The sequence below is a fragment of the Neohortaea acidophila genome (genome assembly GCF_010093505.1).
Source record: "Neohortaea acidophila strain CBS 113389 unplaced genomic scaffold BDY17scaffold_13, whole genome shotgun sequence".
NCBI lineage: Eukaryota > Fungi > Ascomycota > Dothideomycetes > Mycosphaerellales > Teratosphaeriaceae > Neohortaea > Neohortaea acidophila.
The window spans coordinates 67,276-90,449 of record NW_022985522.1 but is presented as its reverse complement, the minus strand read 5'-3'; the positions used below and the strand labels follow the sequence as shown (position 1 = coordinate 90,449).

Below are 23,174 nucleotides of genomic sequence, written 5' to 3'. Positions count from 1 at the left end.
ATGCACCTGAAGTCATTCAAAGCGTCGAAGACACATCCGCCAACAAAAAGCATCCCTTTCTCTTCACATCATGCATCTCACTCCTCCTCGTGCCGATGCAGCATGCCCTTAATGTCTAATCACGACAATCATGACCTGTCCCGAGAGAAGAGCTAGTCGCATATCTACCCCAAGGCAGCAGCCAACACGTCGAGCATGGCAGGCCATCAACGGCGAGAGATGAACGGCACGCCCACCACACTCCTCCCCCCACGCGACTCCCTCGAACTCGCCAGTCTAGCATCAACCTCTAATCGAGATGGCGCCCGCGAGTCCGAAGAATCCTCCTCCGCCGGCGTCTCCTCCTCCCGCAACCTCTCCTTCGACGACCCCATCCACCCCAATGGCGACCTCCCGCGCATAGGGCGAAGGAGTTACTCCGTGTCCAGTGCCTTCGACTTCAACAGCGCGCTATTCCCGCTCTCTTCGTCTGGGCCGGGATACACCGCGTTGGGAGCGCCCAGCACGACACACTCAGACCCTTCCGCACAGAGTTTGGAGAAGAACAAGAGGTTGACATACTTGAATGGCTTGTCGCTTGTGGTGGGCCTCATCATCGGCAGTGGCATCTTCTCTTCGCCAGCGAGTGTGAACAGCAATGCCGGGTCTCCGGGTGCGGCGTTGATCGTGTGGCTCATCGCTGGGCTGTTGGCGTGGACGGGAGCCGCGAGCTATGCGGAACTGGGAGGAGCCATACCGCTCAATGGCGGCGCGCAAGTCTACCTGTCGAAGATTTTTGGCGAATGGGCGGGCTTCTTGTTCACGTGGTGTGCTGTGACGGTGCTGAAGCCGGGCTCCGCTGCTATCGTTGCCATCATTTTCGGCGAGTACATGGTTCGCGCGCCGCAGTCTCTCAGGGTTGCTGACCCAATGAATCCGCATCCTGACCTGAGCCCGTGGATCAACAAATCTGTCGCCATTGCAGGTCTCGTGGCTATCACGCTTTTGAACTGCGCGTCTACCAAGATGGGAGTACGCAGTGCAGACTTCTTCATGTTTTTCAAATTCGTCGGGCTCCTGGCCATTACCATTACTGGCATCGTTGTCGCCGTCACCGGCTGGTCTGTCAACGCAGACGGTCTCTCAACTGCTTGGAAGGATACGGATTGGTTTGGGGGCACGAGCACGAGTGGCAGTCAATGGGCTGTGGCTCTCTACGCTGGCCTTTGGGCCTACGACGGATGGGACAACACCAATTACGTGGTCGGCGAAATGATCAACCCGGCCCGCGATCTCCCCCGAACCATTCACACCTCCCTCCCCATAGTCATTACCGGATACCTCTTGGCAAACCTGTCCTACATCTTCGTCCTCCCGACCAGCGTCATCAACGCGAGCAACACCGTGGCCGTCGCCTTTGGCCACACCGTCTTCGGGCCCCTCGGCAGCCTCTTCCTCGCCCTCACCGTGTCGGGCTCCTGCTTCGGCACACTAAACGCCACCACCTTCACCGCCGGGCGCCTCGTCTACTCCGCAGGCAAAGAAGGCTACGTCCCCAGCATCTTCGCCACCATCGGCCTCGGCCAAGGAAGTCCCCCCATGCGCCTCCCCCGGCGCGGCTCAAAAGCCAAGCGCATGGAGCGCTGGTTCGCCGACGAGCACGGCTTCTTCCACACGCCCATCTTCGCCATGGTGCTCAACGCGGCCATCACCTGCATCTACATCGTCATCGGCGACTTCACGACGCTGACGACCTTCTACGGCGTCGCGTCGTACCTCTTCTACTTCGCCGCGGTGGTGGGGCTGATAGTGCTGCGCGTCAAGGAGCCCGAGCTCGAGCGGCCGTACAAGTGCTGGATTGTGACGCCCGTGGTGTTTTGCTGCGTGAGCTTGTTTTTGCTGAGTCGGGCGATTTTTGCGAAACCGTTGCAGGCGGTTGTGGTGTTTGCTTTTATTGCGGCGGGGCTGCCGCTTTATTGGTGGCAGGTGGGCAGGAGGCGGAGGAGGAACAATGGGAAGAGGGTGCTGGTGGAAGGGGATGGATGGAAGTTTTGGAAACGATGGACACGGCCGTGAGCATTCTGCATAGCGTTTCTATATGTAGCTTTGTCGTGTTTTGCAGGTGCTGCAGACAGTCTTCTGTGTAGTGACTGCCTCGCTGCCATTATGCGCCTTGAGCAGGAGGGAATGAGGATGTCCCTCTTTGTTTCAACGTCCTATACATCATATCACTTACTCTGCACTGGCGATACATCGCCGCGCCGCGCCCTACGCATCTCCATTCACAACCCCATTCACAACCACCCTATCACTCAGACCGCAGAAACCTAGCAATGCCCCACACCCGCCCCCCAAAAACAAGCAGTAAGCCTTTCCCCTCCCCACCCCTCCCCCCAGCATCTAACCAAGGGCCAAAAAACCAGACACCTTCGGCCTCATCTCCGGCTGCGTAGGCCTCGCCCTCTGCCTCGGGCAATCATACAAAGGACACGTCGACGCGGCGCACGAGCGCGAGCGCCTGCAGGAAATGCACGAGCAGAAGATGCACTATTTGCATGAATTTCATCGGCAGCAGGTGCAGGCGAAGGACCATCGTATTGCGGCTATGGAGGCTGAGAAGAGGGCGAGGGAGGCGGAGAGGTTGGTGGGGATGTTTACTTCGAGTTCGAGGAAGGGTGGGGAGGAGGGGAGGGAGAGGGGAGGTGGGAGTGCAGGGGAGGAGAGTGGGAATAGGAGTGCGGTGGAGGGAAGGGAGGGGAAGAAGAAGGGAGATGAGGGGCCTTCGGTTGGGGGGAAGTGATGAGTGTCGGCGGGATTATTGATATTCGTATACTCTCGATCGCGTGGTAGAGATGGGTGTTGGTTGGTTGGACATCCACCAGTGACAGCCTGTCAGCCAGCCGCGTCGGAAGTGCTTGCGTCGCCGGATCCTTCCCCGACGCGGAAGTTCGGCCACCTCACCTCTTGGATTGCGCGAACCTAGCTCTTTCCTTATCTTCAATCCATCCCCTCTCGCGTACTCCCACGAACCTCGCGCGCGAGCTGGTATCGGCGCGCCTACTACGACTTCATCTCCGCGAAGGATTTCGCATATCGACGGCCTGTTCGGAGAGCTGGTGACCGAGTGCCCCCACACTAGCGCAGGCGCATGCCACTCGCCTCCTGCGCCCCTATGCGAGAACACCGTATCAGCTGAGCACCCAAGACATACAAGATGCCCGGTCTAGACGTACTAAAGGTACCCCACCCTCTCCCGCCCCAAAAGCAGACGCCCGCACTAACTCCCACCCCAGCTCCTCTTCATCCCCGCCGCTATCGCAGCCCTCATCTGCCTCCTCCTAGCCTACGTCATCATGCCCCTCTACCGCAACCACTACGCCCGCTACTCCCAATACCTCCCCCTCGACACCCTCTCCTCCCGCACCTCGAGCCTCCGATCGCGCGTCGCGAGTACCCTCGGCCGATACCTTTTGCCTAGCCACATGCGGTGGCGGAGTGAACTCGGCGACCATCGGGGCAGTTTGGACGATTTGTATTTTGGCGAGGAGGAGGGGGAGAGTATGGTTGGTTTCGATGTCAATCGGAGGGAGCGGTCGGTGAGGGGTGGGCGGGTGGTGTCGGCTGTTGAGATTGATAGCCAGAGGAGGCTGAGTCGGGATTTAGAAGGCGGGTTCATGGATAGTGGGGATGATGAAGAGGAGGACAGTGCGAATGACGATCGTCGGCGGTAGCGTAGGCTCAAGCTGCTAAGAATACTGCAGCTTGTTGAAGAAGCCTACGGGGTATCGATTGCACTTCAGCCGAGTCCTACGCTTCCCCCTTCCACGAAGCTCTCGACCCTCCTAGGGCCCCCTAGGACAGTCTTCGATCGGAACCTTTCCTTCTCAATATCCGAAGCGGACCGTTCAGATCTGCTGTCAATGCAGAGCAGGCTTTCCGACAGCTTTATGTGTCTTACGAATACGCCCTCGCCCCCTCCCTTCAGGAATCGATCGGGTGGCCTCTAGACCCGGATGCAATTGACCTGTCCTTTGTCCCTACGGCCGCAGGGACATCCGCCCTCGAAGTGAGGACCACTCTATACTCATTTAGAGTGTCACAAGTGCCCCCTCTTTCTTCGTCCCGATCAGGAATATCAGATGTCCAAGTAGCTCTCTAGGTCTACGCGCGGGCCTAGCAAGCCGCACGTTTTCGCAAGCCATATAGGACTCGGACGCGTCTTCGGATCGGCCCTACTACGGAACGACTAGATCAGGATCGGAGGTCTAGGAGTATGACGTGCGTAATATATGGCCGACACGCATATGTCGTCTTTCGGGCTCTTGATCGGGGTAGCTTGGAGGAGTGTAGGCGGTGTGTTGTACGCCACTTATGCCGTTGCACATTGTCTGCCGCGCACTGTCGGGTCCCACTAACCTCCTGTGATGTTCGACCGAGTTTGTATCGTGAAGGGTTCGGGGGAGAGGTGCTCGAGATGCTCGACGGGGCTGAGCCAGGATGAGGTGAGGTCGAAGCGGGTGCAGGGGCCATGGGGGTGGTGGCGGCCACTCCCGGTGGGCGGAAAGGTAGCGGCGTCCCTTCTCGGACTCGGATCGAATCACCTCTTGCACCGCGCAGAAGCAGCGCCATCGGAAAGGCACATACGATCAGTGCAGCAAGAAGTCTCATCTACGCGGCGGTGTCGAATCCTCGCGTACGAGTGCGACGGACGGGTGGAAGAACGTGCTCTACCCATCCCGTCCAGTTTGCTCCAGTCCACCCCCCCTAAGCCCCACGGGAAATTGGTGCTGACCGACTGCTAGCCCTCGGTTCTCCTCTTACGCGATGCCACTCCACCCCTGAAGACCGGTCGAGGCCTCCACCCCCTTCCCACACCCAAATACCGACGTCCCGGCCCTCCCTACTCTCTTCGCTCCCCCCTTTTTCAACCCCCCTCGCCTTTCATCCTCCTTCATCACTATCGGTACTATCGACTCCCGGTCGGACACAATCATGACCGGTCCCTACACCGGCGGGGCCAAGGTACCCTTTGTGACGTTGTCAGATGAAGAAAAGCACACGACTTACGAGTTCCCAATACCCGGTTCCATCGCGGACGTTGAGCCGGCACGCTTCCATTGCCCGCGCTGCACAAAGAGCATCGCGGTTGGCCGCATCTGTGACAAGACGGCTTCCAAGGCGTGCTCATGGTGTTGTCATGAGTCGACTCAAGAGAGGTGCATCTGGGTACGAACGCATTGTCTTCAAGTGCGTACGTGAAGCTGACGTGGGCAGGTCGACGCTTGCTACTTTCGATATGTTGACGAGCTTGTGCATCTTCGCCAGCTGTACAAGAAAGCGTGTAATGACCACCTAGTGGGCTGCACCACCGACGCGGAAAAGCAGGCCGCGTTCAACCGCAGTGAAGATTGCAAGCGCCACGGTCGCAATCTTGCGATCGCTCAGCTCACCTACAACCGCCTCATCGCCAAGAAGGAAGGAGAGGCTCGTAAGCGTGCTGAACGAAGAAGCATGGCGAGTCGTCGGAGTACCGAGACCTACACTACCAATGAGACTGCTTCTGGCAACAGTCCCGAACTCACCACCCCTGCCCCGCCCATACCTGACACTATAGAACTCAGTTCTCCCGACACCGCCGACCATGCAGTCCATTCACTTCTATCTTCGTTCATCAACCGTCGACGCACTGGAGTAAGACAACTCTTGCGCGTTCAGCTATTTGACGAGATCATGACTAACACCATGACCAACAGTGTGCAAAGAAAGAACCGGCTACTGAACCGCCGGAGTCTCACCAGCCGCCCAAGCAGCCTTCGGGGTGTCAACCTTCAGCGTCCCGGCTGTCTACCTTGCACCGAACAAGCCATCAACGTTTCGATCCTCTGGGTGAGAGTGCACAGCGGAAAAGCAAAGAACGCGAGAGCCAGATTTCACCCGCGCACGACTCGATAGCTGTAGGCTCATCATCAGCTGCTCCCGCTTCCTCGATCCTCAACGGTGCCGCGGGAGAACAAGCAAACGGAAAGAGGCCGAGGTCGGACTCCATGACTGAAGGGTCCGCGACCGAGGTCAGAGCGACATCAAGAGCGAGCGAGATCAAGCGACTGAAGATGAGGCTGGAAGAGATCTCGATTGAGAGACGGTTGATGGAGTTGGCGGAAGAAGTCTGATAGCCAATCACGATGATCGAGCTGTCTCGGACACGGCGATTTCTTGATAAAGGGACGGGGTTTGCTGGAGCCGCGGATGAGCATGTGTCCAGGGGCGAGTAGCTTCAGGCGAGTGAAAGAATGCAACTTGGCTTCGCAGATGGCAACGAAAAAGCTGTTGGACGTGGCTCAGGAGTAAGACTGTACGTGTAGTATCCATTGTTTCCTCAAAGTACAACGTCCCGAGTACTGCCGTTATGCAATCAAAACATGCATCTAATCGAGCGCGTACAAGGGTCGCGATGTCGAAGAGCGCACGGACATGAGATGAAAACCGCAAAAGAACCATGAGAGAACCGTAGATACACGGTTCTTTTCAGATAAACCGTCCTTTCTTAAAAACCGTTTACTCGAATAAACGAATCTAAAGTAGAAACTTGCCGACCGCCGCTAGCTCCCGCTCTATGCAGCCAATCAGCACAGGCGAAAGCGGCACTTCATCTGTCTCGTCTGTCCTCGTCTACCTTTCTCTTGTCCTTCACTGCCCATTACGTGCATCTATGCCGGACCCCACCTGGCGCATATGAAGCATGGAGATGCAACGAGTGATCAGCCGATCGGAGCTGGTGTCGGTAAGCGGTTCAGAAGACAGTTCACCGGAGCCTACAGCGGCGGAAAGTCTGAAGACACTCGACGCATTCAATTCAACCGACTTCACAACGACTACAATTGCAGCAGATGTAACGGCCAACCCTGCGAACGAGAGCGAGGATGATGAGCTAGACTTTCGCCTCTTCAGCGCAGGCGCAAAACGCCAGGCCGAAAGCGGGAGGGAGCCAACCGCCGTACACAAAATCAGATTACGTTCACCCAGTGTCGACAGTGGGAAAGCTGGATTCATTCAACCGGAGAGGAACTCAGATTACTATTTCACATCACCAATAAACAATGTCGAGAAGCAAAACATCATACTCGCCGCAGTGACAGGCAAGCAAGTTCAAGAAAGGGCAAAGCAACCATGGCCCGGATCCGCCTACCCCTGGAAAGTCCTCCATCTATCTTCAACCCACTTGCACAAATCCATGCGGCGCCCGATACCCGCAGTCTTCAGCAAAGTTGTCGATGACAGCTCTCCGAAAAAGCGCACACGCCCGGGAAAGAAGTACAGGATCCGAGTTCGAGCGAAGAAAGCCGCTTCCGAGGCTGCCGTTGCGTCAAAGGAGCTCGCCGAGCGGGAGAATCGCGCGCGGAAAAACCGAGAGAAGAAACTGAAGAAGCGCGCGCGCGACAAGGTGAAGAAAGCTGCTGCTGCTGCTGGTACCGCCATCGCCGGAACCGCAGATAGCGATGATGAGGGCTGAGCTGGCTGGCAGAAATGTCAAATCTCAGTCTCACGGATTGCCTGCGTCCAGGTCCAACTCTGCACACTGCCATGATCGCCGTCAGTATCGGGGAGAAGCGTCAGTCCTAGCCGTCGAGCTGACGGTTGCGCAAAGTAGCCCTCCACGCCCCGACCATGACCCTCGGGGTGCGCTCTCGGCGCGCGAACACGAAGAGAACCTCCCGACACATCGGACAGCTATTGTTGATTTCGACGGTGTGGTGGAGATGGCCGTGGTTGAATCACTCCTCGGCGCAATCGATGCAGATGGCGTGCTCGCCTGCGCAGGGGAGGCGCAGGGCGTAGCTGGGCTCGCACTCCTCCTGTCAGACGGGGCAGGTGTTGATGTTGGCGAGGTTGGGGTTGCGCACGCAGATTACTCAGAAGGTGGGCAGGGTGGTGGGCCTTGCCGCCATTCCTTCGTTGGTGGTTGTGTTTGTGAGATGGACAGTTGGGCTTGGGGGGGGAGTTGAGTGAGCTTTGCACAGGCCTGAATGGTTTGTCGTTTCTCGAAAGAGAAAGGGCGAAAAGGGAGCCGGCGAGTTTCCTACATAGTATCCAGGAGCGAAAGGGAGCGAAAGAGACCCGCCAAGCTGACCAGGCCACTCCACCGTCTGTCCTCATCAACCAAACTACAGCGGCCCATCACGACCGCCGCCTCTTCTCATCAAAATACTCCGGATAACTCGCCTTGTACCCCAACACATACCCCCCAAACCACCTCCCAATCACCACGCCCATCGAATACGTCACAAGCCTCATCAGCCAATCCGGCCCCCAAGGAAACGCCATACTGATCTCCGCCCCATCCAGCATAAGCAGCAACTGAGGCAGCGACGGCTCAACGCCCTGCAACCAACAATCATCCAAATAAGTGTAGATATTTCGGAAGCTTTGGAGGGAATTAAAAGTCAGCATTTCCCTCCAGATCCACAAGGAATTAAAGCGAGCAACATACAACTGCTCGCTCGCTCCGTTCGCTTCTGGATCGTCGAGGCGGCTTTTGGGCGAAATGCCCGTCGTGATTTCCACCGTGCACGGTCCGTCGTATGTATCGTCGACTTTGAACGTATGTCTTGCTCGCGCAGGGATGCGTACAGGCTGGGGGTCGGAGGCGGAGACGGTCGTGTCTTTGCCTTCGAGGGTGAAGATGTAGCGTCTGCAGTCTGCAGTTAGCCAAACCAGACATCCTGTAGAGGAGGGAAGAAAGGAGACACACCCCTCTTTCACGTGGAAGAATTCATCCTGATACCAATGCCCTGCACAACATCCAAATTAGCAACCCCCTCCACACCTTCCCAAAAAATCAATGATGTACCTACAATGATACGGCGGCGTCAAGTAATTCTTCCCCGCAGGCACCTCCTGCAACGCCGTGGGGGTATGCGTCGTCTGGATCTCCAGCACGCTGAGCCCATTCGGCGGCCGCTCCCATCGCGTCGATCGAATGCCTTTGTACTGCTGCAGGGTATCGAGGTGCGCCGTGTCGGTGCGTTTGACGTGGAATGCCATTGTCTCAATAAAGGCGTGTATAAGTGATGAGGTTCGCGGCTGGGTGCCTTTGTACCCTTCTAAGTACCTCACGCAATCGTCAGGCGTCCTGCGCGCCTGACGCGAGATTCTCCACTCCACCAAAGCGAGAGGGCGGAGAGTAAAGCGGTACCAGCATTTGTTTTGAGATGATGAACGGAGTTGCATGTGCAATGCCATTGGCGTCAAATACACAGGCTAAACAAGGCGTTTCCAAAACAAACGCTCAAGTACAAGTATGACAGGTAGGCGCCGCGCTCTATTCCATGCCTTGCGAAGAACGTCGCTCTACCGGGCCAGCGCGTCTGGTCCCAATCCAGAACACCACGAACCCAGCGCATGGAGGTGTATCTACAAAATCAATTCCAAGGAGGAAGCAATCACACACATCGGATCACCATCACTCGCCATCGTCTTCCGTTCGTTGCGTCTCAGACGCCGTAGGGGAAGGCGGGACGACGATGGTCCTCGGAGTCGGAGTCGGCAGCGACTGCTCCTCGCCATCTTCGCTCGACCGCTTGTCTTCATTGCTGTGGCGTGCGCCTGCTTCCCCTTCCCCACCGGCTGGCGTTGTTTCAGCCTCGACATTCTCCTTCTCCTGCTCAGCGACACTTTGCTGCGGCGGCGGCGGCGACGCGGAGGCATTAGTATCAGCAGCAGCCGCCGCGCCACCCCTTCGCCTCCTCTCCCTTCTCCTCTGTCTCTCCTCGTCAGCGCCCTCCCTCCTCCTCCGCACACGCAAACTCTCACTCGGCCCCAGCCCCTCGCCTCCACCCTCCCCATCGCGCCTCAAACCCTGCAAAAGCGACGCAGCGCGATCCGCAATATCCTCACCCTCGGATGTGTTGCCGCCGCCATCTACGCCTTCGCTCGACGCAGCAGTAATAGCAGCTTCCTCCTGCTCCTCTAGAATCTTCGGACTCAGTCGTCCACTGCCCGTCTCGTCTGATACTGTAGCGTTCTCGCCTGTTTCCGGGATCTTCTGTCCAGACGCGATGCGAACCTGGTGTTTGTCCTTCAGACGCGCGCGGCGTCGTCGATCTCGCGTATCCCTCGTGGCAGGCGCGGCGGCTCGTAGTTTCTCCAGTAGGCTGTCCATCGCGCCGGTGGAGGGACTGTTGGTTTGCCCATCTGGAGACCCTCCGGCCCCGACGCCAGCTTGCGTGTTAAGCTTCGTCTGCTTCCGGCGCATGTTGGCTTCGTTGCGGCGCCACACCTCTTCCAGCGCGAGATTCTTCTCATGCGATTTCTGTGAGGTATCCTTGTTAGTTTCTCGGAAGACAGAAGAAGGGGAAAGGGAATACTGCTCACCTTATACTCCTGCACGAAATTCGCCAGCTTGCCAAAGAACTCCCGGCGTGCATTCTCGTCCCGTGGATCGTCGCCAAAATAAGTCAAAATGTCGTCGTACACCCGCTTCATCTCCTCCAAGTACACGGCCATCTGCTCCGCCTTGCGCCGCGCCTCCTTCATACTGCGCTGCACCACCTGACTCACGCGGTCCTCGGGGTGAAACTTCTTCGGGTCGCTCAGGTTGCCCGCGTCGAGGCTCTGCTGCACATTGTTAATGTTGTCAATGTACTTCTTCGCGTCGGTGAGGAGCTGTTCGATGTTGATTTTCTGCGCGGGGAGCACGCCGGCGATGTCGTCGGTGAAGCCTTCGTACTGCGGGTACTGCTTGCGCACCACGCTCTCGACGTAGTCCATGAGCGTCTGCTCGTTGTTGTTGTCCTTGACCATGCCGAGGCGCGCCAGCGAGGACAATTTGAAGCCCATGGCTTGCTTGTTAGAGTCGTTCATGTAATTGCCAATGTCCAGAATGAGTCCGAAGACCGGCATGAGCTTGACGGAGTCGCGTAGGCTTTCGCTCACGTTCACCACCTGCTGGATCTTGGCGTAGATGTATTCGTACTCGGATTCATACGTGCGGGTCAGAGCGAGCGCCCTCATCCGTGCTTTCCAGTAGTGGTGCAGCTCGTACGCGGTGTACAAGTAGATCTGGTCTTCCTTGGTAAGCTCGGCAGGATCCGATTCTCGCGGCTCCTTAAGCGCATCCAGTGCGGTGTAATCACGCGCGTACGGCGCCAGCAATTTCGAAACATTGTCTGGAATGGTGCAGAGGTACTCTTGCTGCAAAAAGTCCATGACGGTACCGTTGTCGAGGATGTCGCGATCGCAGTGAATGATCATGCGCACAATCTCGTCGGGTTCGACCTGCGAGAACTTGGCGAGGGAGATTTGCATGGTGTGCATCAAGTCTCTGCTGATGATTTGCTTTTTGTCGTTCTTGCCGCCCTTGCTGCCCGAGCTTGCGCCGATCTGCTTGATCTCCTTGGCCATGAAGAGCTTCTCGATCTCGTCGAGAATGCCCTTCTTCGACAGCTCCTGGTACTTCTCCTCCTTCGACTCGACGGTTGGAGTATGCGACGCGAACAACGTCACTTCTGGGGCATCGACCTTCTCCCAATGTAGCGCCTTGAGCTTCTTCTTCGGTCGAGGGGCCACCGGAATGATTTGGCCTGGTGCGCCAGTATAGATCGGCGACGGCAAGAAACCACCCTTCTTCGCGCCAGGAAGCGGTGGAGGAGGTGGTGACATCGCACCGTTTATTTGAGGGAGCGGAGGAGGTGGCGGAGACTGGGCGGAGAATCCAGGCATCGGCGGTGGCGGAGGCGGCGGACTGCTCATGAACCCGGGCATTGGCGGTGGCGGAGGCGGAGGCGCATCATTGGAGAATCCTGACATGGGCGGCGGTGGAGGCGGGGGCCCGTCGAAACCAGGTAGCGGCGGCGGCGGAGGAGCCTGCGGGCCATCGAAATGCGCTTTGGCGTCTCTGGAACTGTCCATGACAGCATCGGATGGCGTCTTCGGACTATCGCTCTCGATGCTTGGATGACTAGTCCCGGTCGTAGCGCCGTCGCCCTCCTCCTCGTCATCGCTCCCCTCCACCCGGGCGGTCTTGGAGGTGAGCTCAGCCAGCATGTTGTGCGTCTGGCCAGTGACTTTCTCGCTCGGCACGAGAGGTTTCTTCATCTCCACCAACCGAGGCTTCTCGAACACCACTTCCTCCGGGCTCTGTTCGTCTTCAGTCGCTGTTTCGGCGTCCTTCTCGGCGGGCATTTTGCGTGCGCCAATGGGTTTCCTCCTGACACTGGCCGACCCCAGATACTCCATCTGCGCCTGATAGCCCTCCACGCCACCCGGCATGCCCGCACCCTCCATCTTCTCCCGCAACTCTCTAAGCTTGTCGGACGGATTGAACTGCTGCCACACCTTGCCTTCGAGTTTCGCCTGCGTCTTGGCCCGTTCGAGCTGCATTTCCAAACGGTCCATCAATCGTTCACGATCCAGGATGCCCTGCATGGACGTGGGATCATTCGATTCGCCATTCTTCCCGCCCTTCTTGACATTGGAGGCCGCAATATCTTGTGCGTCGCGAAGCATCAGATACAGCTCTCGCGTTTCCAGCTCGTTGCGTTGAAGCTCCATCGCCCGCACCCTCTGCAACTCGGCAACCTCAGATTTGAATGCCTCTGTCTGTCTTCCTTGTAGATCGATTACAGCAGCTTGTTCGTCCAACCGCTTTTGAAGTTTTGCGACAAGTCCGCCCGCGCCCATCTCCACTCGGTCTTTCATCTCATCCCGTTCGGCGACGGCCGCATCGGCGATCAGTCGGGCTTGATCCGCGTCTTCTCGAGCTTGCCGCGCCTCGGAGTCGGTATACAGCTTGTCCATCAGGTTCTGAACAGTGAAGTTGAGGCTCTGCTTGAGGTCCATGTCCGGTAGCCTCCGATCCATCGCGACGTAGCTGAGCATTGAATCGACTAGTTGGAACAAGCGCAAGCGATCTTCGCCTTCATTCTCTCGGATCAAGAGTAGATGCTGCAGAGCAGAGACAAAGTAATCGCCTTCGCGTCTTCCGGCGATTTTGCTCTGAATGGCTTCCACAATTTGCAGAGGGTCGTTCAGATCCTTGACCTCCGCCTCACTGCCTTCGAGAATGCTGCTGTTTTCCCGCTCCAAAAGGTCCTCGTAGTCAATCGCCTCATTCGACCGGTATCGTTCAATCTGCTTGTCAATGACTTCATACTCAAACCCTTCCATCTTCTGCAAGAGTCTCTTCAACCCGCACGCCACAAACTGTGCGCGAATGTGGCACCGCAGCTCCAGATCGCTGGGTTTGTCAGGCGCATCAACGATGCTGTTGACCAGGAAGAGAGAAGTGACGGCGTATTCCATGAGTAGGTTCTCCATCCCGATCCCTCCACTGCGCACCTCATCTGACGCACCCACGAGGGAACCCATCTTGCCCCGCCCGTCAATGGTCACTTCGACGATTCTCATCCATGCATCGAAGCGGCCGTTCTCTCCTTGCTGCGCTTTCAGATGATCCAACGCTTGCAAGACTTTGAGATGGCCTTGGCCATCAGCCCAGTGACAGAGGAAGGTGAGGAGTTCGGAGACGAGCTTTCGGGTGTTGAGTCGAGGAGAAGTGAGAGAGGCAGCCAGGGCCATGATGATCGTGTCGTGTTGAAGAGCATCGTCGGCACCGTACTTGTTGTTCATGAGCGCCTTGAGACACTTCACAATGTCATATTCGCGATCCAGATCGCGGTCCGTAGTGGCAACGTTACTGGATGAAGGCGCCGGGCCTGACTGCTGTCGCTTGTTGAGTCTCCCCAGGGCATTCGTCAGAGCCACCTGGCCCTGCGCCTCGACGAAACTCTTGACCCACCCAATCTGCTGGGTTCTCAAGCTGACCGCGAGGCTCTGGAATTGCTTCGGGGTAAGGCTGTTCTCCAGGATCTTCTTAACAAACCACTCCGGACTGCCTTCCTCATCCATGCGCCCATACACCGCGAATCCGTCGTTGTTAGAAGCGCCTGCGGGTCTATGGGTCAAACGCCTCTTTTGCTCGCCTTGCCACTCCGCCAGCCGATCCTGGTACACCAGTGTCCATTTCTTACTGATGGGGTAGGCCTCCATCTGCCGCCGAGCTTGCTCTGGTAGAGATTTATATCCACGCTTGTGCATGAGGTCCAAAAACTCTTTCTCGATAACGCGCTCATCGGTGGGCCGATGGAATACGAATCCCTCGGGACTGAAGGAGGCGGTGGAGGAGAATCCGATGGAGTGATGGGAGTCAAGGAAGGGCTTACTGACTCGATCGGCGTGCGTGCTAGGTTGGGAGGTGTTGGGGTTGGCGAGGAATCGATTTCGGTCGAGGGTGGAATTTTGGGATCGAATGCTGCCATGATCGCTCGACTTGCGCGACGGCGCGTATGGGATGCCGTTCACGGAGGCGGCATCGCTCTCAAACGTTCTATCCCTCCCCATGCGATTCACTGTGCTGTCGGTCCTCGGGGGTCGCGGGGCGGAGCCGCTGGCCTGGGGGTCCCATGGGGGATACTGGTGGAAGTCTCCCCCGCCTTTGTTGAGATGATGTGGCTGTGGTTCGCGCATGCTGGGCCGTCGTTCATCGCTAGATACGGTGTGGATGGTGGTAGGAGGCCGGGTATCTCGATTCATCGACTCGTAGGGGATGCTCGTGATGACACCGGTTTGCGACTGCAGCACGTCGTGCTGCCTGCTCGCGAGCTCCTCGAGCGTGGAAATGGAGCTGCGCTGGGACTGACGCGAGCCCAGGCCAGGACGGGCATCGTAGTAGTTTTGGTATTGGGCGGAAGAGGCGGTGTCTGGGAGGGGAGGCGGTGGAGGGTCATTGTTGTTTCCTTTGTCCTTCTTGCTCCTGCTGAACAGCGAGCGCGCGCCGCTTGACTGTCGTGCAGATCTGTCGCTCGAACTGAACATGTCGGCAGAGGGGAGGGGCGTGGTTGTTGTGTTCCCAGTCCAGCGCGCCGGGGAGATGAGGGAAATCACTCATGCGCGATGCCTCGTCCACACCCGCACATATCGACCACACGCTGTCGTGTCAACTGCCAACTGCTTGTCGCACGCTCTTCCTCTGCCTCAGCTCCGAACAAGATATGTAGCGTGGTGTAGTCGTATCCACAGCCGGCGCGAAGGATTGCCAACGCCGGTGATCCCTCCAGACCAGATGTTTTCCCCCGACAAGGCACAGTGCTATGCAAACGCCTCGCTCAGGATGGAACTTACGACAAAGGAAGGGATCCAGGGACAGGTCGTCAAGGAAGTAGGCGGAGAGGCGGAGGGGAAGAGGGCGCGTTCGTTACGGTCGTTGCTGGTTGGGATGTGTTGACAGAGGGGATGGATGGAGACGTGAGCAAAGTGCAGGGATCTGGCGGGCCGCTCGGTGGAGATGCGACGCTTCAATGCGCCGCCGCCAGCCCCTATCAAGTAAATCCATCTCCTTCCCCCGCTAGATCTTGGCGTGCCTGGAAGCTTATTCAATTCATCGATCTGGAAAGTGCACCACACCTCATCACCTTCCACTGCACATGGTGGGCCATAGCACTACATCAACGTCCTCGATCACAATTGGCACATCGTCAGGCCGCAGTCTAGACGCAGGACTGTGCAAACCGCCTGAGTTACGAAGAATATGCAACAACCAGTGTACAGTAGATGTTCATCACATCAGGGGAACCAGATTACCGGGATTTGTCAGGGTCCGTTCCCGATATCCTTAACGTCCTCCCCGTTAGCAGAACCCACAGTTTAGCGCAAAGTCACTCATGAACGTAACCCCTGTGATCGCCAGGACTGGACGTACCCTCTCGAAGGTCATGACTCCATGCAAAATCAACTGTTCAGAACCATGCTTCCATCGCCGGCAAAGAGGTTCGCGAGAACGTGCACAAGGCCCGCCAGATCGCGGATTAGCCAAGAGCAGCGTAAGATGTCTCTCAAAGTCTACTGAGTAGTCTTCGTGCCCTCCACGGTGGTAGTATGCATCTAGTACCACGTCAGCGTATTCATGCATTCAATCTGAGTCGAGTGCCTATTCATCTAAGGCCAAGGCGTCTACAAGGTCTCGATAAAACATGTCAACTAAGACGTCCAGGTTCAAATCAGTCACTTTGCGAGCGTGCTGGCGCCGATCGCATCGAGCGAGCCATGCAACAGTGTTGGCAGTTGGAGAGGAAGTACAGGCGGAGCTGATAAGAGCCAGACGATGGTGGGAGGTACACGAGAAGGAAATCCGCGTGCGAGAGTCGAAGTCAAGTTTGGGGAGCTTGTGCAGGCCGCCAGCCCTGGGAGGCACGATGAAAGAATACCTAGCAAAACTCAGAGCAGAGTGCACATTTTCAAAAGTCCATTTCGCAAACAAAAGCAATGCATATGTAAGATGAAAATACAAAAGCGCATAAACATATCACCACTCGCATGAAACCCGTCCCCCATTTGTACCACAGCAGTAAAATAAAAGCAAGTAAACTTCGTATCCTCGACCGTCTCAATCAGATACCACCAGCCAGCGCAAACCCGCATGAATTCCTCCCTCTTCCCCAGCAAAAAACGTGCTTCAGTCCAGGCCGTTCTATCGCATGTTCGTGCAGCAGTTTGGGAAATAAAACGCTCAAAAGGGTATGTTGATTCCGAGACCAGAGCGGGGTGCATATGCCACTCCACCCGTCGAAAGAGAAATGTCCTCTCCCGAATTTTCCACCTCATGCCGCAGCAGTAATCAGCTCCTTGGGCGTCCCGTTCTGCCTGTGCAGCAGCTCGTACGGCGGCCGCTTGACCACGCCGCCCGTGACCGGGAGTTGAGTGCCCATGCCAGTGAGGAAGGAGTCGACGTCGCGCGCCGCCTGGCGGCCCTCGTTGATGCCCCAGACGATGAGCGACTGGCCACGGCGACAATCGCCGGCAGCGAAGACGCCGTCGATGTTGGTGGTGTAGCGGCCGGGGGGAGTCTTGATGTTCTTGCGCTGGTCCTTCTCGACAATGTCGCCGAGGGCGCGGTCCTCTGGGCCGAGGAAACCCATGGAGAGCAGGATGAGCTCGGCGGGGAAGAACTCCTCGGTGCCCTCGAGCTTCTTCATGTCCCAGCCGCCGCTGGCGGACTTGGTCCACTCGACACGGATGGTGTTGATGCCCTTCACCTTACCGCTGCCGTCGTCGACAAAGTCTTGCGACATGATGCAGAACTCGCGCGGGTCGCGGCCCATGTGTTGCTTGACTTCGGTGTGACCGTAGTCGACGCGGTAGATGCGCGGCCATTGCGGCCACGGGTTGTCGCGGGCTCGCTCTGGCGGGGGCTGAGGCAGCAGCTCAAAATTGATGACGGACTTCGCGCCGTGACGGACCGAGGTACCGATGCAGTCGTTGCCGGTATCACCACCTCCGATGACCACGACGTTCTTGTCCTTGGCGGAGATGTAGGTGTTGTCCTCGAGCTTCGAGTCGAGCAGCGACTTGGTGTTCTTGTGCAGGAATTGCATTGCATAGTAGATGCCATCCAGATCACGATTGGGGATGGGGAGATCACGGGCAACAGTGGCACCCGTGCAGATAACCACCGCATCGTATTCCTTTCGGAGAGAGTCGAGAGTGACCTCTCCCTCGCCGACATGAATACCGGTCTTGAATTCGATACCCTCGCTGGCCATGAAATCAACACGGCGCTGCACAATCTTCTTGTCGAGCTTCATGTTCGGGATACCGTACATGAGCAGACCACCAATACGGTCGGATCGCTCATGCACAGTGACTTGATGTCCAGCTTTGTTGAGCTGATCGGCGCAAGACAGACCCGCAGGTCCAGAGCCGATGATGGCGACCGTCTTGCCACTTCGGAACTTGGGCGGCGAAGGAACCATCCAGCCCATCTCGAAGCCGCGGTCGATGATTGCGCACTCGATCGACTTGATGCCGACCGGGTCTTCGTTGATGCCAAGCACGCAAGCACCCTCGCAAGGAGCGGGACACACACGACCAGTGAACTCGGGGAAGTTGTTCGTCATGAGCAGCCGGTTGAGAGCGTCCTGCCATTGGTTTTGAAACACCAATTCATTCCATTTGGGAATGATATTGCTGATCGGGCACCCAGTATCAGACTGACAAAACGGCACACCGCAATCCATGCAGCGCGCAGTCTGATACTTGAGCTCATCCTCCGTCAGGCGGGAATTCAGCTCGCCCCAGTCGCGCGTGCGCGTCTTCGGGCTGCGGTAGTGCTCCTTGCGGCGCTGGTACTTCATGAAGCCCTTCGTCTTGTCGAGCACCAAAGCAGAGCGCTTCTTCTCCGCCTTGCCGTCCTGCACGCTCTCTTCAATGTCGAGCAGCTCGTTCTTCTTCTCCTCTTTGCCTTCGCGCTCGTGCTCCTTTTCGCGCGAGTCTTCGTGCAGTTTGCGGACGGCGTTGCCGGGGAGAAGTGGCAGAGGGTACTCTGCTCGCTTCGCCTCTTCGTCCTTCTTCGCTTGCTCCTCGAGCACTCGCTTGTAGTCTGTTGGGAAGACCTTGACGAATCGCGGCAGGATCCTGTTGAAGTCCACCAGAATCCTGGCAGCCAGCTCGGAGCCGGTGTAGTGGTGATGATCCTCAATAAGTCCACGGAGGAAAGCAATCTCACGAGGCTCCTCGACATCGCAGAGCTCCACCATCTCCTGGTTGCACTTGACATCGAAGTCGTTGTGAAGATCCAGTACGTACGCGATACCACCAGACATGCCGGCCGCGAAGTTGCGGCCAACGCTGCCCAGAACGACCACACGACCGCCAGTCATGTACTCGCATCCGTGGTCGCCGACACCCTCGACGACAGCGGTGGCACCAGAGTTGCGAACCGCAAAACGCTCGGCAGCCACACCGCGGAAGAAGCATGTCCCCTTCGTGGCTCCGTACAAGCAGACGTTGCCGATGATGACGTTCTCCTCGGCCTTGAAAACCGCTGTTCGTGGTGGGTAGACGATGAGACGACCACCCGAAAGACTCTTGCCGACGTAGTCGTTCGAGTCGCCCTCCAGCTCCAAGGTCACACCAGGTGCGAGGAACGCTCCGAACGACTGTCCGGCAGATCCCTTGAGGTTGACGTGGATGGTGTCATCCGGGAGACCTTGCTCGCCGTATTTCTTGCTGATGTGGTAAGAGAGAGTCGCCCCGACGGCGCGATCGGTATTGACAATGTCCGTCTCAATGGGGCATGGCAGGCCCTTGGTCAGAGCCGGCTCAGACTCAGAGATCAACTTGTTGTCCAGGCGGATATGGAGCTTGTGATCCTGCTTGCGGACGTTGTAGGTCGCTACCCCGGATCGCAACGAGTGTGCAGGGGTCAGGATGAGGGACAGGTCGATATTCTCCGTCTTTGCGTTACGGAGATCCTCCCGAACCTTCAGGACCTCGCAGTGGCCAACCATCTCATTGACGGTGCGGAACCCGAGCTTGGCCATGATGGCGCGCAGCTCGTTCGAGACGTAGTAGAAGAAGTTGATCACGTGCTCGGGCGTTCCCTTGAACTTCTTGCGAAGCTCGATGTCCTGGGTTGCGATACCCACCGGGCAGGTGTTCAAGTGGCACTTCCGCATCATGATGCACCCCATGGCAATAAGAGGCGTCGTAGCAAACCCAAACTCCTCCGCACCAAGCAACGAAGCAATAGCCACGTCCCTCCCAGTGCGAAGCTGCCCATCCGTCTCAACAACCACCCGCCCACGAAGATCATTCAGCACAAGCGTCTGATGCGTCTCCGCGAGGCCCAGCTCCCAAGGGAGACCAGCATACTTGATCCCCGTCCACCGGGAAGCACCGGTGCCGCCGTCGTGACCGGAGATGAGAATGTGGTCGGCGCGGCCCTTGGCGACGCCGGAAGCGACGATGCCGACGCCCGTCTCGGAGACGAGTTTGACGGACACGCGCGAGCGCGGATTGCCGCACTTGAGGTCGTAGATGAGCTGCTTGAGGTCCTCGATGGAGTAGATGTCGTGGTGGGGAGGCGGGGAGATGAGGCCAACGCCCGGGGTGGAGTGGCGGGTGTGGGCGATGGGGCCGGAGACCTTGTGGCCGGGCAGTTCGCCGCCCTCGCCGGGCTTGGCGCCTTGGGCCATCTTGATCTGCAGCTGGTCGGAGTCGGCAACGTAGTTGCTGGTGACGCCGAAGCGGCCGGAGGCAATCTGCTTGATCGCCGAGCGCATGGTGTCGCCGTTGTCCATGGGCAGACTGCGCTCCGAGTCCTCTCCACCTTCGCCGGTATTGGACTTGCCGCCCAGTCGGTTCATTGCGACTGCGAGCGTGGAGTGCGCCTCCATGGAGATGGAGCCGTACGACATGGCGCCCGTGCAGAATCTCCGCACGATGTCGGTCCATGGTTCGACTTGCTCGATGGGAATGGGGTTACAGGCGTCAAAGTCGAAGTCGAGCAGGCCGCGAAGCGTGCAGTGCTTGATCTGCTCGAATTCACTCTTCGAGTATGCCTCGTACGACTTGTCGTTCTTGACGCGTACGGCGTCCTGGATGTTGGCAATCGAGGTGGGATCGTTGACATGAGGTTCGCCGCCATCACGCCAATGGTACTCTCCAGTCTCAGCAAGACCAGGGATTTCCAAGATGTTCAGCGACGGGAAGCCTCGCTCGTGTAGGGCAAAGGCATCCTGAGCAATCAAGTCGAAGGTCATACCTCGAATGCGGGTGGCGGTCCCGGCGAAGCAGCGGTCCACGACCGTGTCATCGATTCCGAGAGCCTCGAAAATCTGAGCGCCCTTGTAACTCTGGACGGTCGAGATACCCATCTTGCTCATGACTTTTAGAATGCCACCGTCGCAAGAGTGCTTGTAGTTGCCAATGAGCTCCTCCTTGGTCATCTTCTTTCGAATGAGACCCTCGCGGTCGAGCTTGAGAATGCACTCCATGGCGAGGTAGGGGCAGATAGCGTCGGCACCGTAGCCAACAAGGACACACATATGATGCACCTCACGAGCTTCAGCCGTTTCGACGACAAGTGCGGCTTGTGCTCGCCACTTGTTGCGCACCAGATGATGATGCACCATACCAGTTGCCAATAGCGACGAGACTGGTACCCGGTCGGCAGACATCTTGCGATCGGACAGGATGATGATCTTGTCGCCACGCTCAATGGCTTCAGTGACTTCCTCGCAGATGGTGTCGAGAGCCTCGAAGTAACCCTCGATGCCAGACTTCTTGGGGAAGGTGATGTCGATGGTCGCGACCGACCAGTCGTTGTGGATATCCGTAATGTGCGTGAGGGCATTGAACTCCTCCACAGAGAGCATGGGCGAGGGGAGGTAGAGTCTTGCGCACTGGTTTTGTGCCATTTCGAGCAGGTTGCCCTGAGGTCCAACATAAGACCCTAAAGACATGACGCATGCCTCTCGGATCGGGTCGATGGGCGGGTTCGTGACCTGGGCGAAGAGCTGACGGAAGTACTCGTAGAGCAGACGAGGCTGTGAAGCCAGGCAAGCCAATGGAGCATCATTGCCCATGGAACCGAGGGCTTCTTTCGAGTCCGCTGCCATGGGAGCCAGAAGGAGTGTGACTTGTTCCAAAGAATAGCCATAAGCTTTCAGTCTCGGATCCTCCTGCACTTTGGTCTCGGTCAACTTGTGTTCAATGTCGGTGCCGTTCTCGACGACTTTGTCGTAGATGTCGGGCATCACCAGGAGCTCGGCATCCATCCACTCGCGGAAGTTCTCCCGGCTGGCAACGTTCTCCTTGAGCTCGTTGTCGTCGATGATTCGGCCGGCGACGGTGTCGACCAAGAGCATTCGCCCGGGCTGCAATCGGCCTTTTTGAATGACACGAGATTGGTCAACAGCGATGGTGCCAACTTCCGACGCACAAATGATGCGATCGTCATCGAGAACGTAGTATCTGCACGGCCGTAGACCGTTGCGGTCGAGATTGGCACCGCAGTACCTGCCATCGGAGAAGACGAAGAGCGCGGGTCCATCCCACGGCTCCATCATGCAGGCAGCCCATTCGTAGAAGGCTTGCTTCTTCGGTTCGAATTGGGTGTTGCCTTGCCACGCCTCGGGAATCATCAGCATGACGGCTTCTGGGAGGGAGAGCACGCCGTTGATGGTGAGGAGCTCGAGAACGTTGTCGAAAGCGGCGGAATCGGAGCCACCGTCTTCGATGATGGGATAGAGGAGGTCGAGCTGGTCGCCAAACCAGTCCGACTTCAAGACACCCTCTCGGGCTCTCATCCAGTTCTTGTTGCCTCGCAGCGTATTGATTTCACCGTTGTGTGCTGCCCAACGGAGAGGCTGAGCGCGGTCCCATGACGGGAAGGTGTTGGTGGAGAAGCGGGAGTGCACGAGTGCGAAATGCACCTCGTAGTCAATGTCCAGCAGATCATGATAGTACTCGTACACCTGGGCAGGCGACAGCTGGCCCTTGTACACGATATTCTTGTTGCTCAGCGAGCACAGATAGAACCAGTTGTGTAGTCCAATGACATGCGTGGCACGCTTGCGAAGGATGTACAATTGTCGCTCAAAGACTTGTTCGTCGAATTGCTCCTCGAAATCATCTTTGGGCGCCTTTCCATCGCCGTAGACCGATTTGGTTACCACAATGGGCTGCAGAATGATGGGCTCGCGAGATTTGGCCGCGGGACCGAGCAATGTGCTGTCTCGCGGAACCTCACGCCACCCGAGCACTCGGAGATCCAGCTGGTCGGCGACGTCTTCAAAGGTATCGATGGTGTCCTTCAGCGCCTCTTCCTCGGGCTTGAAAAAGATGTTGCCCACAGCGTACTGGCCCATTTTGGGCAGCTTGATGCCTTGTGCACGCTCGAATCGGTTCACGAAGAACTTGTGCGGGATGGAGGTCATGACACCGGCACCGTCTCCGTCGCGGGCATCGGATCCCACCGCACCGCGATGGGTCATGTTGCACAACAGGCTCCGAGCTGGGGGCGAATTAGCGAAAGTGGCTTGCAAGGCGAGGAGCATAAAGCATACCATCTGTGACAATTTTATGGCTCGGCACGCCCTTGATGTTGGCGGCAAAGCCGACACCACAGGCATCCTTCTCGAGCTCCGGGTCGTAGAGACCCTGCTTCTTGGGGAGCGCACCAGCCCATGACTTGTTGTCGGGCGTGTTCTCGTAGGGGTAGATGTTCACGGGGTATTCGTCCTCGGATTCATAGTCCTTGACCTCGTCGATGGTGCGCTCTTTCACATCGTCGGCGAACGAGACTCGGCCCATTCTTTCGGCAGAGGGCCGAACGCGGGTGGATGAAAGGAGATGTACAC

The 23,174-nt window shown here is 57.5% G+C and overlaps 8 protein-coding genes across 8 annotated transcripts; 4 read left to right on the top strand and 4 right to left on the bottom strand.

Annotated features, from left to right (window-relative positions):
• The first annotated feature begins 41 nt into the window (after positions 1-41).
• Positions 42-2,343, top strand: BDY17DRAFT_305462 (amino acid permease-domain-containing protein). Its single transcript, XM_033734871.1, has one exon. It carries the CDS (start codon positions 196-198, stop codon positions 2,053-2,055), a length of 1,860 nt encoding a protein of 619 aa, XP_033585161.1. The 5' UTR covers positions 42-195; the 3' UTR covers positions 2,056-2,343.
• An 850-nt stretch (positions 2,344-3,193) lies between these two features.
• BDY17DRAFT_328125 (uncharacterized protein) lies at positions 3,194-3,710 on the top strand (the record flags this gene model as incomplete). Its single annotated transcript, XM_033737797.1, has 2 exons — positions 3,194-3,217; positions 3,273-3,710. The coding sequence occupies 2 exons, from the start codon at positions 3,194-3,196 to the stop codon at positions 3,708-3,710; spliced, it is 462 nt and encodes a 153-aa protein (XP_033585160.1).
• Positions 3,711-3,888: 178 nt separating this feature from the next.
• On the bottom strand, positions 3,889-4,783 carry BDY17DRAFT_54897 (uncharacterized protein). Its single transcript, XM_033738491.1, has 2 exons — positions 4,396-4,783; positions 3,889-4,211 (listed from the first exon to the last, which is right to left on the bottom strand). Exons 1-2 carry the CDS (start codon positions 4,645-4,647, stop codon positions 4,068-4,070), a joined length of 396 nt encoding a protein of 131 aa, XP_033585159.1. The 5' UTR covers positions 4,648-4,783; the 3' UTR covers positions 3,889-4,067.
• Positions 4,784-5,364: 581 nt separating this feature from the next.
• On the top strand, positions 5,365-6,601 carry BDY17DRAFT_54827 (uncharacterized protein). The gene is made up of 3 exons (XM_033738490.1): positions 5,365-5,670; positions 5,733-6,331; positions 6,424-6,601. The coding sequence occupies exons 1-2, from the start codon at positions 5,491-5,493 to the stop codon at positions 6,147-6,149; spliced, it is 597 nt and encodes a 198-aa protein (XP_033585158.1). The 5' UTR covers positions 5,365-5,490; the 3' UTR covers positions 6,150-6,331; positions 6,424-6,601.
• A 117-nt stretch (positions 6,602-6,718) lies between these two features.
• Positions 6,719-7,489, top strand: BDY17DRAFT_328123 (uncharacterized protein; the record flags this gene model as incomplete). The annotated part of the gene is made up of 1 exon (XM_033737796.1): positions 6,719-7,489. One exon carries the CDS (start codon positions 6,719-6,721, stop codon positions 7,487-7,489), a length of 771 nt encoding a protein of 256 aa, XP_033585157.1.
• Positions 7,490-8,154: 665 nt separating this feature from the next.
• Positions 8,155-9,021, bottom strand: BDY17DRAFT_328122 (uncharacterized protein; the record flags this gene model as incomplete). The annotated part of the gene is made up of 4 exons (XM_033737795.1): positions 8,155-8,401; positions 8,468-8,668; positions 8,729-8,768; positions 8,832-9,021. 4 exons carry the CDS (start codon positions 9,019-9,021, stop codon positions 8,155-8,157), a joined length of 678 nt encoding a protein of 225 aa, XP_033585156.1.
• A 195-nt stretch (positions 9,022-9,216) lies between these two features.
• Positions 9,217-15,267, bottom strand: BDY17DRAFT_272889 (uncharacterized protein). Its single transcript, XM_033731966.1, has 2 exons — positions 10,351-15,267; positions 9,217-10,288 (listed from the first exon to the last, which is right to left on the bottom strand). The coding sequence occupies exons 1-2, from the start codon at positions 14,848-14,850 to the stop codon at positions 9,440-9,442; spliced, it is 5,349 nt and encodes a 1,782-aa protein (XP_033585155.1). The 5' UTR covers positions 14,851-15,267; the 3' UTR covers positions 9,217-9,439.
• A 1,364-nt stretch (positions 15,268-16,631) lies between these two features.
• BDY17DRAFT_328120 (uncharacterized protein) lies at positions 16,632-23,127 on the bottom strand (the record flags this gene model as incomplete). The annotated part of the gene is made up of 2 exons (XM_033737794.1): positions 16,632-22,828; positions 22,881-23,127. The coding sequence occupies 2 exons, from the start codon at positions 23,125-23,127 to the stop codon at positions 16,632-16,634; spliced, it is 6,444 nt and encodes a 2,147-aa protein (XP_033585154.1).
• Between the last annotated feature and the right edge of the window lie 47 nt (positions 23,128-23,174).